Source organism: Triturus cristatus, chromosome 7 (assembly GCF_964204655.1).
Source record: "Triturus cristatus chromosome 7, aTriCri1.1, whole genome shotgun sequence".
NCBI classification, from domain to species: Eukaryota; Metazoa; Chordata; class Amphibia; order Caudata; family Salamandridae; genus Triturus; species Triturus cristatus.
In genome coordinates, this window is record NC_140590.1 from 1,466,735,793 (window position 1) to 1,466,754,163 (window position 18,371).

Genomic DNA, 18,371 nt, shown 5'->3' on the forward strand with positions numbered 1-18,371 from the left:
CACTCTACCACTTTAGGGGACCAAGGTTTGTCTGTTTCTTGTCTGTGCTGTCTTAAATAATGAGCTAACTCAGAGAAATATCAGGTTAAATTAATTCACTCTACACACTGCAGGGATGTAAAAACAGGTGCTCGACTCTGAGCTGAGCCAGCGCAGCCCTTCATGATTTTGCCCCTGGTCTGTCTCACACTACAAGCTTTATTCCTTCGAGAATTCAAGGCCAACTTCTCCCGCCCACAGACTGTGAATCTGAGAGCAGTGCAGCCCACTATGTAGATTTGTGAACTTGATACTGCGCCTGCCGTCTGACGCTAGGTATTTAGGGATTATTAAAAAACAGTCCCCTCTGGCTTCGCTCCTCATTCGGCGCGCGCCAGCTGCTCGCTGCTACAATGTGTTGATGATCCCGGGTTCGCAATAAGGACGCTGATTTGATGCTGCGTGAGTCTACAAGCTAGCGCGAGGACAGATGAACCGGAAGCAACAGAAACGCTGCTAAAATTGGCCGTGTTTTCTGCTGTGTTTACTTTCTCAGGTCAGATAACGTATGCAAGAAAGAAAGCTGTTATACTAATTGGTGGGGGCCGATTTATGTATCAAAAACAAACTAGCTTTTGCGACGATGAAGGACTTTATATTTAAAAACGTATACTAGTAGCAACTTTCTATAGTAATAAGGGCTTGTGGGATTGGGGCCCCACCAATAATTTATAGTGCTAAAGTACTGGTCCAGGAGTTTACTTATTGTTTACTGGCTGGGTGTGGATGTGGCTCGTGAACTGCCAGGCACCTTCTTCCAGAAAGACAAGGTGTGAAAGGGTGATCACACAAGTACGCGGAGACATATATATGACTTTTGTTTCTATGAATTACACATGCATAAACTCTTACCTACAAATGTGCATATATACACACACACACACACATAATTAATATTTTGGAACACATACCTTTACCCATGCACACACATATACTGCTGATGGACAACATTTAGGAGAGCACCGAACCATAGTCCTGAAGTACTGATAAATGATGTTTCTTGTCCTAAGGTTTTAGTATTTATTTTTTAATATCAGTATTTTATGTCTTTCTAATGTTAAGGGTTAACTTAGCCGAGAATCTGATTTGCTCGTTCAATAATGCGAGGGCAAAGATTGAACTTTAATGGTCAGGAAGTAGCTGACTCAAGTCTGTTGCAGCCAAGTAAGGCATCCCTCTATCTCCCCGCCCTGTCTGGCGCCACCCGCTCCTATTGTTGAAGACCATGCTTTAAATGGAAATGTAGAGTGCAGGTAATCTCTAGATAGAGTACCTCCTTTGTTCCCAAGAAATGCAGGTACTCTCCCAATAAATGTATTGCAGAAGTGCTGAGAAGTGCAGGTGCTCTCCCTTACAAATTAAAAAAGTGCAGTTACTCAGTACCAGACAGTACCTGGCCATTTAAAGCACTGGTTGATGGGGCATTCTTAGGTGGAAGGGACAAAACAAGCATGAATTACCTGGTAGAAGTTTGGCCAGAAGGTGCTGATAGCGAGTTCTGCCTTGACCCATCCTTCAGTGACGACTCCGGACACATTCCAGACGGGGTTCCCCTGGGGCCCTCCATTCACCTTCACATAGACATTCAGCGAGCCCGGGCTGGAGCGGTCGCGACTCGACAGGTAGTAGTGAAAGTCAATACAGTGAGTGTCGTTTTCCTTCAGGATGGGGAGAAGCAGGTGGGCCTTTTGACCCGATGCCCGCCCTGAACTGTTGACCATCATGAAGGAGCCTGCAGTCCACGGAAAAGAGAAGGGTCCAGGGTAGAAGAAGGAGTAGGAGAAGAAACAGAAGTACAGAAGATGGGTGGGGAATAATCAAAGATGTCAGGGGGCAAACGGCGGACATAAATGAGAAGTGAAGGAGCAAAACATAATATAGGGTGGGATGGAAGCATATCAGAAGAAGGGAGAGGAAAGTGAGTAGTGGTGAGGAGTATTAAGCGGAAAGTAGAAGCCAGGACAAGAAATGAGAAAATAAAATGTACATATTCCAGAATTCAAAGAGAAAAGAAGATAAGAAAAGAGTGTATATGACAGCAGTGGTGGTTAGAGGAGAGTCCATGAAGATGAGACAAGCGACATAAAAAGTGAAAGATAGGGAGAGATACAGATAATTGAGGTAGAAGGCGAAACAGAGGAAGAAAGAAGAGAGAAAGTCACGTTACTTAACATAATGACCAGTTCATATTAAACCACATAAGCCATAGAGAAAATACCAAACAAACGTATCCATTGCAGCATAGTATCAAATTACTTTACTTAACGACTTTCATCCCTCCTTTGCCTTCCTTCCCACCTATCTTACCTCCCACAAGAAGGTGCAGGGCAGCATCATAGCTGCGTAAAGAAATATACATGCAAACAATGTATATGGAAACCAACATAGGAGACTCTAGCCTACCACAAAACATATTGTTTTCAGGTAACCACCCCCTGTGCTTCAAGTGAGCTTCCTGTGCAGAATGTAATAATCATGTTTTTTTCAACCAAATTTAGAGGACAAATGGAGGTGACCTTATGAGCCGTCTGACCACCTCTTCAACTTAGACTCAGAAGAATGCCCAAGGGCATTTTTTTTAGTGCTTCATGATATCAAACTGTAATGGATAAAAGTGGCATACCATTACCTACTAAAACTGATGAAATATATATTCTTTTCATTTGTGCAAGACTGTGGTCTGATAGTAGCAAACCACTGTACTGGTCCGCATCGTGTGCTATTGAGCACATGGTCCATGTCCGCCTGACTCCTTGCTCCGTTTGATCTGTTTTTTAACATTGATTTACACTTTGCCTTATTCCAGTTATACACAGCTACTTGTCACACCAAAAGATTCCTCAAACTGGAACCTAGCCTGGATGTACTACAAGGAAATTCAAAACTTGCTTAGTAAGGCAATGACTCGGAGCAAGTACGAAATTATATACAACTATAATTGAATTGTTGGTAGTCGGAGGTAGAGCGGGCACTCTTGTCATCTCTTTTTTCGGATAGTGGGCCTTAGCTCTTTTCCTTGCCTGTATTTAGAAGCCCTTGCATTTATCAACTCTTTTGCTATCCCTACTTTACTGACAGGCTGATAATGTCCTAATGTTGAGGGTATTACCACTGCGCTCCAACAACATTGACTCCCGAAGTTACACTTACACCAGTCATTAAGGTAAATATAAGGAGGTAAGTCTAGATATACTGTTCTTATGTCAACATCTGTTTTCCTTGATCATAAATATATCATCAAGGTAAACAGATGAGGAGTTAATAACAGTAGGTCTGCACTTCCATCAGCAGCTGCTCCTCTGCTAAGGTGGAGGAGCGCTACCCCACTGCTCTTTGAGCAGTGCAAATAGGAAAACTAAAATGATAATAACACAATGTTATTATAATTTAACTTTTCTGTACTGAGGCAGTTTTGTTTACTTATGGGGCAGAGCTGGGCTGTCATCACAGCCAGCAGAAGGAGGAGTGGTTGGTGCACCTAAGTGCGCATGACGGTTTGACCGGCCCTCTTGGGCTGGCCAAACAGACATGTGCACTTAGCATTTCTCAACCCGGCTGTAGTGCGCAGCCGGTTGGAGAACATGCACAGGCTCCCCCTCCCTGCTTGAGTGCCAAAACAGGCCACTCAGACCAATCACGACTCTGCTGTCATGCTGGTGACAGCAGCATCATGATTGGCTTAGGGGTGTTTTGGAGCCTGTGTGCTTCTGTGCTTCAACAGAAGAAGACGGAGGAGGGGCGGGGGCTGGCAGCCAGGTAGGTGAAATTCTATTTTCTACCCTTCGCCCCCGCTCTCCCCGTACTATTCCATGGCAGCCACCACTGACTTCCATATTTATATACTCACCTTAATGATATAGTGGTGTATGTAAATTGTTTTTAACTCCGCATCTGCTTACCTTGACAATGTATATATCATTAGGATAAGTAGGTTTGGAGTTAGAAATAGTAAATCTGTATTTAGTTATATACACTTCCATCAATAATATAGTGGTTGTAGATGTTATGGCCTCAGTGGCGCTGCAACTCAGTATTGAATCCTCAATATTGTTCTTCCACACTGTCTGACGCTCCCATGTTACTCTGTTACTGAAGCAGTATACTCTATTTATAATAATCTCCAGCTTAAGGACATGATACTGCAAGCGACAGAGCCTGGCCTTCAAAGCCCATAGCTCTTTGAAGTGCTTCGAGTTGAGGATTTGAGAAAAAGATATAAAGCTAAAGTACAATGTTCATACGAGCCAATATTATGGTGCATCCAAAGATACCAGTTTTAGGAGGTGGTGGTAGAATGTTTCGATCAATGGAAGAATTTGCAGTCACAGCCGTTATTCACTGTCACACAGTCCCCCGATGTGACTATTGCATCTCACAGCGTCTAGCATTATGTGCTCTGCACTCAGCCATGTCGGGAGGATCTAGATCCCTGTGGTGCTCCTCCAGATGTTCCCAGTCATTACAAAAATATATCCTCATTCATCTCTTTTATGGGTACATCAAGGCCCCATAAAAGATCCAGCCTTAAAAGGGTGCAAAAAAAAAACCACACAAAACACCAGTGATTTGTTCTATTCTATTTAAAGCTGAGGATTTGTGCGCACATGAAAAACAGAACACTGGAGGGCAGAAACAGCAATAAAAGCCAGAGCAAAGAGAGACAAAAAAGAATCTATGTCGACTCCTGCAGCTAGGCGTGATCATTTTTAATCAGGCACCCTCCCTGTCCATAGCCTTTGCTTCGAGCTAGTTGTCAAGTCAGGCTACAAATTGACTCCTCTTTCCTCTTTTACACTTCATTGCAAGCTGTGTAAAAAATGCCCACTCCCTACTCCCCACAAGAGGTGTCCTCATCCTTTTCTACTGCAACCCGATATATGACGGTGGATGTCTGTCTGTCTGTCATTAGAAAAGCTTTGCAGCAGACCAGAAACCTGGAGTAGTAATATTTTAGAAGCAGTCATATGTGGAAAGGCCTCTCCAACACCACTCCCTTCGACATCTCCTCTGTCCAGGATTATGTTGATCAATGTAGATCATGACAGAAAAAAGGTCTGGAAGGTTCACAATGTACAGAAAGAAAACTTTGTGAGTCTATCTTGAAGTGACAAATGCAATGGCAGATACACTATACCACTATACGCAGGCAGACTTTCCAGTAATGTCTTCCTTTTTAAACAACGCCAGATATAGAGGAAAGAACTGCTTGACCCACTTCCAGGTAAAACAAATACTGGAAACCAGTATATTTGAAAGGTTAAGACTAGCTGGAGTGTTGGAGGTGCTCTAGATTAACTATATGAAATTGCATATCTCTGGAAAAGAGGGAGACAGTGCACAGTGTGACATCAATAAAAGTATTCACTTTAATCACCACTTATCATTCTTATGGGCACTGAATTTCCTGTAGAGGATATGCAGCAGGCTTTGGATATATTCACTTATCTTGGCACTACAAATTACCTATACGCAGAAGTCATTGAGGTTATTCATAGCTATTTAGAGAACCTTATCTGACAAGAATGACCAACAGATTATGAAAAAATGTAAATTAGCTAAAGGTGTAGGAAATTGTTTGAGGTCCAAGAAGAAGAAACTCTTAACAGGAATACCAGAAAGATGTTTGCTGACATTCACCCAATATAATTGAGACTGTACCTTTCTATGGGAATTTGTTAGGAATATAATTTCAAAAGATGTACTTATTAGAAAATGGGTTAAACAGCTGTTCTACAAATTGTATACTCATCAATGTCACATACATCTTGGTTGGTAGAAATCAATTATATCAAATTTGGAGAGGTATCACTGTCACGTTGGTTGCCCAATAAATCTCTTAGTAGATACAGTTTGGTGTGCTTGTTGGTGATTATCTAGTTAGGTTAGTATATTGTTGTGCCCTGTACCAATAGACACAGGTAGCCATGTTGAGTTTCCAAGTCTTCTTTATTTAATCCATGTCCAAGTGACAACAATCTTAACACCAGCCAACTCTGGTCAAGTACCACCTCCACCAGGAGCAGCCTACCTAGCTGCTCAGCCCATCTCTAACTGACAACACTCATCCACTCAGGTACCCAGGCATTCCACTCATCACAGTCAAAGCAACATTCCGTAACCAACTCACACTCTGGCTGAGCAGCTAGGAGGACCTAGGCTGGTTTACATATAAATGTAATATTGAGGATATAACATTATCCCTTTCCTTTTAAAAGGAAACAAAAAATAACAATACTTCAGGGGAAGAACTATGCACAAGAAAGCAATTCTTTGAAACTCAGGGATGCAACATAAAGCAAAACATCACGAGAGAGTGAACAATAAAACAAGAACGGATTGATAAAATACAACACACAAAAGTATCAATATCCCCCATCCTCCCTCATGAAAAATTATTACAACATTTTGAAGCGTAAACAAATTGTAACATCATGTAGAGTGACGCAAAGGGCAACACACCCCGCGACACCGATCTCAACTGCCAGGGAACTAACAAGTATATGGGACTGTGACCCATGGAAGCACACCTGTGTATGGGGCTAGCACCCATAACACACACCCTACGTAGGGATGTACCTTTGTACATGTAAGTGGGGCTGACACCCACAACCCAACCCTGTGTAAGGGATAACACCATAACCAGGTATAAGGGAGCTCATCCATACACCTACCCCATGTAGGGGTCACAGACTGTGAAAAGTAAATAGGACTGTTACCCAAGCCCATCCCTCATGTAAGGTAATAAACTGTGAATGCCACCCACTAAAGCACAAGGGAACCATAAGCAGAAAAAATGTAACCTGTGGCACCACGGAACAACATTCTTCTTCAGAAGGTAAGCAAAGCATTTATTTAAGCAAATTTGCAACTTTAGCTAACGTTACACGTTGGTGAGCAATCTCTCACCCGAGTTGTGCTAGGACAGCACTTCCACTGCATAAGGGAACCCAAAAAAATAACGCAACAGCATAAACCAAATAAGTAGACTTTTCAGATAATAGGCTTTAGAAAGATAGGCAATAACAATCAGAGTAGAGCTACTCTGTGCACACACATACAGTGCACATCCCCTAAAACATGTTAAAGGTGCTAAAGGAAAACGTAGAGCCATGGCAATAGCAAAAATAAACACATCACAATATTCGACCATGTAACAATGTAAATGAAAATAAAAATAGTTTTGGAAGCTGAAACAAAGAGCCCCAAAGTAATATCAAACCACATAACCTTTATGTTGTAAGTAAAAGTCACAATGCACAGAGGTATCCACAGCATAGCAGGTGGAAGCATGTCAAAAAGTGTACACCAGAAAACTAGTCTTCCACAAAATGATCCAAAGCTTGCAGAACGAAGTGTTACCCATGGAGTGGGTGGTCAACGTCATGCTCAAAACTAAACGTGCAGGAAACGGCTCCGGAAAGCAATTTCCAGAGTAACATACCTCCGACATACATGAAACGGAGAGTCTCACCCAGAGAATGCCTCGACAACGATGGTTCCTCAAGTACTTCCAGTCAAAGAAATAATGTGTTGTGCTTTGTGACCGGATTCCATCTAGTAGATAAAACTTTATTGATGCAAGCATGAGGCAGCGTGGTTGGCAGAAACAAAGGCAGAGCACCAAGAAATACTAAGTGCCTCAGCCAACCCTAAGATGGCGGCACGCTGTTGGCGTCCGACCGGGTGGCTCCCGGCGCGTTGGTACTCCAAAAACGTCCCTTGGGAAGAACATATGTAACAGAGGATCCACAATGAACAGGGATCCACGAATGCACTGCAGGTAAGGTTACGCGCGCAGTGCCAAAGTCAATTAGATTTGAATTAATGCATGCGCATAGAGTGTGCGCGCTGAACAGAACTCAAGCTGTGATTCAAATGGCAATAGAACGGTTGAAGAGACTGAACAGGTCTCAACTGTGGTTAAACAATAAAAGACCAAAACTGTCTCACCACTACAGACTGCCTCTGCAGCGCTTGAACTGCCACCGGTGCTCCTCCTCACACTCCGCTGGGCCCATGACCAATTTTGAATAAAGTTCAATGTAGTAAAAAGCATAAACAGGACTTAGTAGAGAGCAGACATCATATACCTCATGTGTAGGCTGAACGCAGCACTAACATTTCTTAAGGTAAAGTTGAAGTTATATGTCACATATTGAGGCAATGAAATACCAAAAACTCCAACGCTTTTGTGAAGCGCTAGCACATACTCACATTGGTTCAGTCTCCAACATGACAGACTGATAGGCACCAAAAATTGTCCACCTATGCAACCACTGCAAGCAGATTGTTGTGACTTACTGAAGAAAATGCAGGTAACACGTAAAAAGTATCCCAAGCGGTGCATTTTCCTAGAAAACAATGTGCTCTTTGTAGATCGATGTGACTGGAACACCAGATGTGGCTGTAGAGTAACTACACCTCCAACTCACCAAACCTTTTTGTAGAAAACGATGTGGCTGGAACATCTACATGTGGCTGTAGTGTAACTACACATCCAACTCACTAAAATCTTTTTGTAGAAAACGCTGTGGCTGGAAGACCTACATGTGGCTGTAGGTTAAATACACCTCCAACTCACTAAACCTTTTTGTTGATCCAGAGAAGTATTTCCAGGCTGTGGTGTCCATTGCTAAGGACACAGTTGGGTGGGGCTGTCTGTTGACCAGGACACTGGTGGGGCTGGCTTGCCTGGAACTTAATTCAGCTTCATGTAGTTGCTTTAGTTTCATGTAGTTTCACTGGTTATTGTAGTTTCTAGTATTTTCTTTGTTTCTTGTCTTTTCTCTTGGTTGCTGTAACAATGATCCATAAAAGATGCATGAGTAAGTCCGCCCGTCGCCAAAATAATGTTGTGCCCTGCACCAATAGACACAGGTAGCCATGTTGAGTTTCCAAGTCTTCTTTTTTAGATTCATGTTCGAGTGACAACAATCTTAACACCAGCAAACTCTGGTCAAGTACCAGCCCGACCAGGAGCAGCCTGCCTAGCTGCTCAGCCCATCTCTTACTGACAACACTCATCCACTCAGTCACCCAGGCATTCCATTTATCACAGTCACATCAACATTCCGTAACCAACTCACACTCTGGTTGAGTAGCTAGAAGGACCTAGGCTGGTTTACATATAAATGCAATATAGAGGATATAACATATATGCCCCATCTCAACGATGTCAACAATAGCTACTGAAGATTCAGTCTTATAGATCACTCTTCTCCTTGGCACTTTAAATGCTTTCTTCGTCTCTGTATTGACATAGTAGGTTTGCGTTTGCCCTTTGCAGAAATCCCATAAAATGTTCTTTGGTGGTAAGAATTAGAACATACTGGGGTATGAAATTTATAGCACACACTATCAAAATGTCCACTTCTCTTTACCTGAGAATTGATATTGGAACTCTCTTTCCACCTACAATGTTATTCACACATCCCTTATATGTCTTTAAACCCCATTCATATTTTACTCACTATAATTTATATAGGGGCATATGCATCAACATTAGCATTTGCGATTCCTTATTAGCGAAAAATAAGGAATCGCTAATAAGGAATAGCAAAAGGCTATGCATGTAGGAATCGCTATTCAAATAGCGATTCCTTAACATTCCTTATTACCGAATCGGTAATACCGAATCGGTAATAAGGAATACCTACCCATTCATTCCTATGGCCTTGGAGGCCCATAGGAATGAATGTAAAGCCATTCTGTATTAGCGATTCGGTATTACCGAATCGCTAATAGCTGGAGCACTTTCAAGGGTGCCAGGGTGTCAAAAGGACACCCTGTTGCACCCCTGAAAATGATATGTGCACATATGTTGCACACACACATGCTCTAAGGGCATGTGTGTGCGCAACATGACACTTTGAAAAATGCACAAAAGTGCATTTTTCAAAGTTTTTGCAAATTACCATGCAGTTCATCTTCATGGTAATTTGCTCCCCTTATTAGCGAAATCGCTAATTTTTTAACTTTGATGCATTGCATTTAAGGAATCTCACTTTGGGATTCCTTAAATGCAATCGCTATTTAAGGAATCGGTATTTAAGGAATCCCTATTTAAAGAATCGCTATTTAAGGATTCCTTAAATACCGATTTCTGCTTTTGGGTTGATGCATTGGGATTGGGTATTTTTTACTTAATACCGGGAGCTAATAAGGAATCGGTATTTTACCGACTGGATTTTGGCTTGATGCATAAGGGTGATAGTAATTTAGAATGTTGTATTTGTATAATGATCATGACGTGAAACGGTAACTTAAAAGCTCCTTTCCGAAAGAAAATTGCAAAATATAGTTACACCTGGCTAACTCAGGTCGTCTGATAACGGGTTAACACATTAAAGGGTCCTCTCAGCCTTTGGTCCTTCTGATGTTGATAACATTGGTACCAATGATTTGGTTAACAATAAACATCCCTTTATTTGAGCACCAAGCTATCAATCCAGGGACGAGCAAATGTCTTATAAATGCACCATGTCATGATGCAGACGCAATTGTTGATGTACTAAGTTAGGCAAATTTATACTCAAATAGATTAATAAGGAATTTTGCATTAAGGTTTAGAAAATCGATTCCATAGCTGTCCAGGAAGGCTAGATTTTCAGGATAATCTCTGATGATACAGATATATTAGACCTAACAGTTAAACAATGCAAACACTGCAATGCAAACAAGACTAGATGTTTGCTGCTATTTTTATTTAGACTAACCACACATTCATATTGTAGATAAAGTAACAAGCACATTTATAAAAAAAGATGAAAATGGCGAGAATATTTTCTGATCTCACTCACCCTAGAGGAAACCTTAAATTACTAAACATTTAACAGTAAGATATAGAACACTCACTACATTACACGCTCAGGGTTCCGATGCAGAGACTGGCATAGATTAAGGACCAAATAATCTAAAAATAGCCCTGCATTGTGCGACATAATGCAATATAAAGCAGATTTTTTTTTCATTTATTAAACCAGTTGCAAAAAATAAAAGTAGCACAACTGCACTTGTAGAAGTCATTTCAGGAACAGGTGCGGATGTAATACTGTTGGGAATTTCCAGACATTTCAAATAGTTTGCCATGAAAACTTCCGATGTGGATGTTTCCAGGCGTCTCCAACGAGTGGCTCGTGAGCTAGCAGTGGCTCCCCAGTTCCTCAAGTAGATCTCATCTGTGCAGTCCTGCCTATTACAATAGAAGCTTTTGCTTTATTTAAATTATTAATTTCCTGCCAGAATAAAAAAAGTATATATTCATGATGAAAATGTGTGTACTTTCAGAACTCAAGCTGTTGCTTGGAGAAAGATTTTGAATTTTCAAAAAGTGTTTAAAGGTATTATTTGAGTTAGAGAGATTTGATTCTCCCATTATTACCTTGCTGCCGGGGAGTGCAGCTATGGCTGTTATGTATTACCCTTTTAGAGGGTACTACAGCTTATAACCCTGCCTAATGCAAAGATGTAATGACTGCTGACAATCTTGGATGGGGTGGCCACAACTACGTCACTGATATTAGAGCTCAGGATAATTTTCGTTGAACATAAGTAGCTCTTGTTATGGAAAAGTTTGGAAACCTCTGTGCCGGATCAGGAAGACGTGTCACTTTCCCCGAGCTCACATTTCCTACTGCCAAATTGTACATAGTGTTCAATAAAACCACTGGAGAAATTCAACAGTTGTGCACATGAAAAAAAATTCTTTGCTGTTTTTCTTTCTCCATGAGTTAAACATTATCCAATGCAGCAATCTGTTCCTCTACAATCCATTAACTTTGTAATTGAACAGATCCCCTTCACAAATGGGATGCGGAGCTGCTACGGACCTTTGGTAGAGAATATCTCCAACTTTTTTCAGTATCAGAAATGGCTGGATCAGATTTTGGGCATGGACACCAGTTTGTGTATTTTTATAAACTTACATCGCAAACTATGCCTTATTCGCCCACATCCAACCACTTGTGTGGATAATTTTACTGCATAAGTCTACACATCTGTGTCAAAGAATTGCACAGTATTAAAACTATTTATGCTGTTTTCACAAGCAAACAAAATGATTTGTGAATTTAGTAATTTAGTAATGCTGCTTCCCCGCCTATACCGGGTCTGGGTCCTTTTGCAGCATGAGATTGGAAAAGGGCTCAGTGTTTCATAGTGAATGCAAGACTCAGTTTTCCGCAAGTCATTTCCTAATAGTCGTCTCACATCACTTGTAAACTTTTATTGAGTTTTATGTAATCTGTTTGCTACAGAAAAGAAAGATTCACAGGAATCATTCACATATCCTCATTGCCATAGCCAGCCAATCAAGAATGGTGGTGCTGCTAATTGAAAATGTTCATGCGCACTGCTTGAGGTTTGATTTTCGAATGAAAGTTCTTGCAAACTGAAATCTCAATCAAAGTTTCTGTAGCACTATCAGGACACGGTTCTCCATATCATGCTACAATGATATAATCCTTCCGCTCTCACTACACTGTGATGGTGCACCGTCTTATTCTTTAGTGACATCACAAACTTCTCAGTCTTTACAGTACTCTAGGTCTCCCTATAGTGATATCACAATTCCTCTCTCTTGCTACAATGATACTATTTGACCTATCACACCATATTACTGTATCATGATTCACTTCTCTCTGTAGTGAAATTTCACCCAATCTCAATTTATAGTGACTTGCTAATCCTATTTGCTTATTCCCTATAAAAATATGATCTTCTTCTCCTCCCCTCAATCTCCCAGTCTCCCACTCTTGTTATCACCATCATTATAAACCAGAATATAGCAAGTAAACCTTTTCCGCATGGTGAACCATGTCAAAGTGCAGATTATATACTTTAACCTGCAGCTTTTGACAGAAAATGACTATAGTATTTATTCAAAGAGTAATTTTCATAATCATTAAAAACTCAGTTCATTGGAGAAGTTACATTTTTATAAATATTCAGGAAACCTAACTTTTAGAAAGTTACCTTTTTCTTGCTGGAAGCTCCTGGAGGCTAATTTGCATTAGTCTACCAGCAACTGCCCAAAAAGTGCTTGACATTGATGAGGTGTGAAAACTGCTTTCAAATCAGAACAATGGCCTTGGCCTGGCAATGGGATGGGTTTGATGTAGGACATGCAATCCTTATCAGGTCAGAAAGGGAAGCTGGGGAGGTTCCCAGAACTTCATTAACTTGAAGGGGACAAGGGTGAAGCCTGCCCGATCATAGTTTAGTGTAAGGAGTAGGGCTGTGTGAAATTCACGTAATTTACTTTTGCATAGATATGCAAAATGTAAACCCATCATTTTAAGCTATATTTTAGCACTCATGTTTGATGGTTACCATGCACTCGTGATAAAGTATTATTGCAAACTCCACGTTTGTGGTAAATGTTTACTGTGAAGTATATGTATTACGCAAAATTGTATTATAGCGTAACATCAGGATTTTCTCATCATCAGTGCAAAGCAAAATTACTGAAATTACGCAAATTACACTGGTGCAATTTAAACTACACCCAGGCCTAGTAAGAAGAGACATTTTCAGGGGAAAGCTTTCTCCCAGACCCACACTAGCCAGGCTGGCTTCAAACCTAATGTGATGGAAGCTTCCCCCAGAACCAATTTAGAGCAGGGACAGGGGAGGGACCTGCTCAGTTTCCTAGTCACACCTCTGGGTGGACACAAGGGTTCTGCACAAGGGAGGCAGGTTTCTCTAAATTTTTTGTTGTTGTAAGGTGCACTGTGGTCAGGTGCACTGTGGGATGCAAAGGTGTCCGGATACAGCTTCAGTCTTGCCTGGCTAGTGGATTTTGAGCTCCATACAAAAGACTAAGTCTGAGGGTAAAATCTTTGACCAGACAAACCCACTTGGTTATCGAGATCCAGCAAGTATAAAAAATCAAAAAAAAACGGGATAGGAGAGAAACTGTTAGGCCCAATGGATGACTTTCTCGCAAAAGCTAATACATTCATAGACCAAAGCTTAAGTCTAATTGAGGGGAGGGTCTCAACAGAACTTGCAATAGCACGTCGATCCTCATTGGGTCTATTAGCAACTGCAAGATCCCCGGCCATACAGCCCCGGATACCTCAAAGGGATACTGCTGCAAACAGACCTAGCCTCCCAAACATCGTAGACCTCTCAGCTTCTCAACTCAGTCTATCTCCTACAGAAAGCGATTTAGAAAAAACCCCAAACATTTTTCTTGATCCAACCCCCGAAGAAGTAAGGCAAAAAAGAGGGAGGAGGGAGGGGGCCATAAAGAAAAGAAACGTTAAGAAAAACTTAAATCAAACTGAAAAACCTAAATCAACTGATCATACAAGTCTGGTCGGAGATACAGATTTACTCGAATTGCCCTCTGTCCCCCTAAACAACAACGTGATAGAAATTCACCAGCCATCACACGCCCTCCAAGATTTTTCTATGCCAGATTCCTTAAGCCCACATCATCTAGGCAAAGAAAGAGACTTATCAAAACTATCTAAAGAAATAGCTTCCCTCTTAAATTCTTATATTCGCCCATTAGAAAGTAGACTGACTAATATCGAGAGACAATTAACAAAAATCTCTGGCTCTATCAAATCTATATCCTCTCAAGCTCTTCTGAAACCAGTCTTAAATCCCACGACTGCTCTTCCTATACTTAACCAACCTGTTACTTTATCTCCTCCAAACACCAAAAAACAACCTTTACTAAAACCCCCAACAGTACCAAACATTCTTACTTCACAAAAATCAATTCCCAAACCCTTGATTATCCCGTCACAAACTAATCCCCAACCTTTATCATCACTAAATACACCAACTATTAGTACACCTGCCCCCAAAAACCTAGCTACAACAAACACTCAGGCATCAAAAATCAAAGGACCCCTGAAAGGGACCACTGAGCAAAGACCCACCCTAAACATGCCACCTGAGGCATGTCCATATGTGGTAGTCATGACAGGGGTCCCGGAGCTTACAGGTGAGGGGACGGAACCAAACTGGTCATTAAAGAACAAGGTCCAGTATTGGCTGAACACAAACCGTCCGGTTCCGCCACCCTGGAAAGCCAGAATAGTATCAGTCACTAGGACCTCGTGGGTGGGCCATAGAAAAAAAACTATTCGGGGAGACTGTGTCGTAATTACATTTGAGGACCCCACAATAGCTGAGTACATCTGCTCTTGGGAACACAATAACACCATAGGGGCGATCACTATAAGATCGTTGTCTTATTTTTACCCAAAAAGATCCTGCAATAATAACACCTTATACGACACTGATAATATCTGGCGGAAACCCATTTTACAGCCCTGGGAGTTAGAGGTTGTCGGTCCAAAACTCCCGCTACGACATTGTGACCCTCAAAACTCCTGGTGGTCTGTAAATCAGAATCTCCAGCAAAGAGAAGCCCCATGGCAGATCATGGGCCCACAAAATAGACCCAGAAATTGGGAGCAATGGGAGAGACCGCCCCACCAGCTACATGGACTTAATTATAGAGACACCATCAAGGGGCAAAACTGGTTAGGCATACCGACCATGAATCGGTTCAGTGGTCTGGAAATGGTTGATTGACTAATGGTTAAATCTTTGGAGTCCCCACAAATAATCCAGGAACTATCTACCCCTATTTCAGCGGCTGTACAAACAAAAGCTACCGTTCCAGTCTGCACTTCGTCACAGCTTTCTGTGATCTTTTGGAATGTGGCGGGTCTCCGAAACAAAACTGAGGATGGTTCTGCAGCAGATTTTTTGAAGGATGCACAAATCATCTGCTTACAAGAAACATGGTCAACTACACCTATACACTTTGAGGGATATAAATCATTTACATCCCCTGCCCTTCCTAGTACTTCAGGCAGACCTAAAGGGGGATTGGCCATCTACCTAGCAAACACAATCTCTGACCTGAAGATTACTAAGGTAGATCTCTTCCCAAACTTCCAGCTCCTTACGCTCAAAATAGGGAAAAAGCTCTCCGTAATATTCATCAACATCTATAAAAATCTAACGGATGACAACTTTTTGAATGTTCTTTCACAAATACAAGGAAAAATAAATGAACACAGACACCCAAAGCAAATTTCTGAATATGCTAATATAATTTGGGGTGGTGATTTTAACCTGCATCCCTGCCCCAAAAATGATATTTGTGGAATAGTGGATGAATTCGAGAACCCTTTAGCCCACTTTATCCACTCAAGTGTGGGATCAGCCATGAACAAAGTACTTTCCGATCTGGACTTGCAAATTGTAAATCCCATTCAACAATCAAATAACAAACTGGAACCTACCTACAGAGGAAGGGGCCACAAGACCACTGTTGACTATATAATAACAACCGATTCCATCAGAGAACAAATTAACAACTTTAAAATCCTGGAAAACATTTTGAGCGATCATTCCGCTTTAAAAATAATCTTCCAAACAAACCACCTAAGAACACATATGGTAAACATAGCAAAATCCTTAACACAGAACAGGATTGAACTGGGGAAAAAAAACGGATTTACCATAAAATGGGAAAAATTGGACCCCAATACCATTACAAAACAGTTAGTAGAATCCACTTATAATAACATCTTGATCTGCCTTGATCCCCATGCAGGAACGCACCAAATTGTCGAAAACTACAAGATAATAATAGAGCAAGTGAGAAAACTACTAACAAAAACATCTAAACGAAACAACATAAGCTCTACAGGTTGGTTTAACCAAGATTGTACTAAGGCACGCACTAAGTTGAAAAAAGCTCTCGGAAACCCAATCAGAGACATCACTAATATTCAATCTCTCCGACGGGAGTATAACACCGCCAGAAAAATCAGGAAAAAAGAACTGAAACAATCTTTGTGGAAGGCTTTGCACAAAAGTGCTCTGCAGAAAAATAGCCAGGCATTCTGGAAAATAGTCAAATCCCCCTTGTTAACGGAAAACAATGGCCCAAAAATAGATGTGGCCATTGACGAGGATGAGTGGGTAAATCACTTCTCAAAAATCTTCAAATTGACATCTACGAGCGAAGAACATCATTCCATTATCAATCCAGTTGTATATCCAATCCTAATGGAGGTTGAGCTGCAGGACATTGACACGGCGCTATCATTAAGTAAGACTGGGAAAGCTCCAGGTCCTGACGGGGTCCCAGTAGATTTATTTAAACATCTTCCAGATCTCTGGGTACCAATTCTTACCAGAGTTTGCCTAGCAACAATGAAACTTGGGCTGCTAGAGTCATGGTCAACTTCCATCATGGTCCCAATTTTCAAAAAGGGGGACCGACAAGACACCAAGTGCTATAGGCCAATTTCGCTCCTAGACTCTGTGGGCAAATTGGTTGGTAGAGTCCTTCTCGAAAAATTACAGCAATGGGCAGAAGACAAAAACATTCTATCAGACTTACAGTTCGGGTTCAGGGAGGGCTTTGGAACCGTCGAACAAACCTTAAATCTAAGCCTGTTAACATCAAAATATACCCATGCAAAACCTGGCTCCATTTATATGGTTTATGTGGACCTATCCTCCGCTTTCGACTGCGTCTCGCACGCAAGGCTCTGGTCACTGCTGAGTGAAATGGGGGTAGATCCCCCGCTCTTGGACTTTCTGAGAGAGTTATACAGCGAAGCCACGGCGAGAGTGAGGTACGGGACACAAGGAGAACTGACATCGCCATTTAGGGTAGAGCGGGGTGTGAGGCAAGGCTGTGTCCTTGCCCCCTTCCTCTTCTCTCTGTACACCAACGGCCTAGAAAAATCTATGCTGAGAGGAGGGAGAGACCTCCCAAGAGCAAAAGGTCGCCCGATTCCCGCTCTGCTCTATGCTGACGATGCAGTTATCTTAGCACGTACCCCCATTGAACTGCAGAAATCTCTATCTAAATATGCAGACTTTATGGGTGCCCTGGACCTCCACATAAATGTTAAAAAAACTTTTGTTATGGTAGTTGGCGGGTCAAGAAAAACAACAAAGTCCATCTTTTTAAAGGATCAAAGAATTGAAAAGACTACGCAGTATCCTTACCTAGGCATCATGATCGACGACGCCCTGAATTGGAAAGCGGCAGTAGAGGCCAGGAGACATCTTTTTAAACGAGCAATTATGGCACTGATGAAATTTTCTAACAAACTCGGTAAAAGACCATCAGTAGAATTGTTACAGATCTATGTTGCGAAATGTCAAGCCACTGCTCTATATGGCGCAGGGCTCTGGGGACATATACCTACCGGCCCCGTCCAAAAAGAGGAGAATATCTTCATGAGGTTCCTTTTATCAACTCCAAGAGGCACTTCCATCTATGCCTCACACATAGAACTTGGAATCCCATATATCGAAGACTTAATAAAAATCCAACC

The 18,371-nt window shown here is 41.6% G+C and overlaps 1 protein-coding gene across 4 annotated transcripts in view; it reads right to left on the bottom strand.

Moving 5' to 3' along the window:
• Positions 1–18,371, bottom strand: part of PTPRT (protein tyrosine phosphatase receptor type T) — a 1,546,842-nt gene that overhangs the window by 1,087,837 nt on the left and 440,634 nt on the right. For all 4 annotated transcript variants that reach the window (XM_085619228.1, XM_085619229.1, XM_085619230.1 and 1 more), the window contains exon 3: positions 1,500–1,771. In XM_085619228.1, the coding sequence (XP_085475354.1) occupies positions 1,500–1,771 (272 nt within the window). The remainder of the gene's footprint in view (positions 1–1,499; positions 1,772–18,371) is intronic.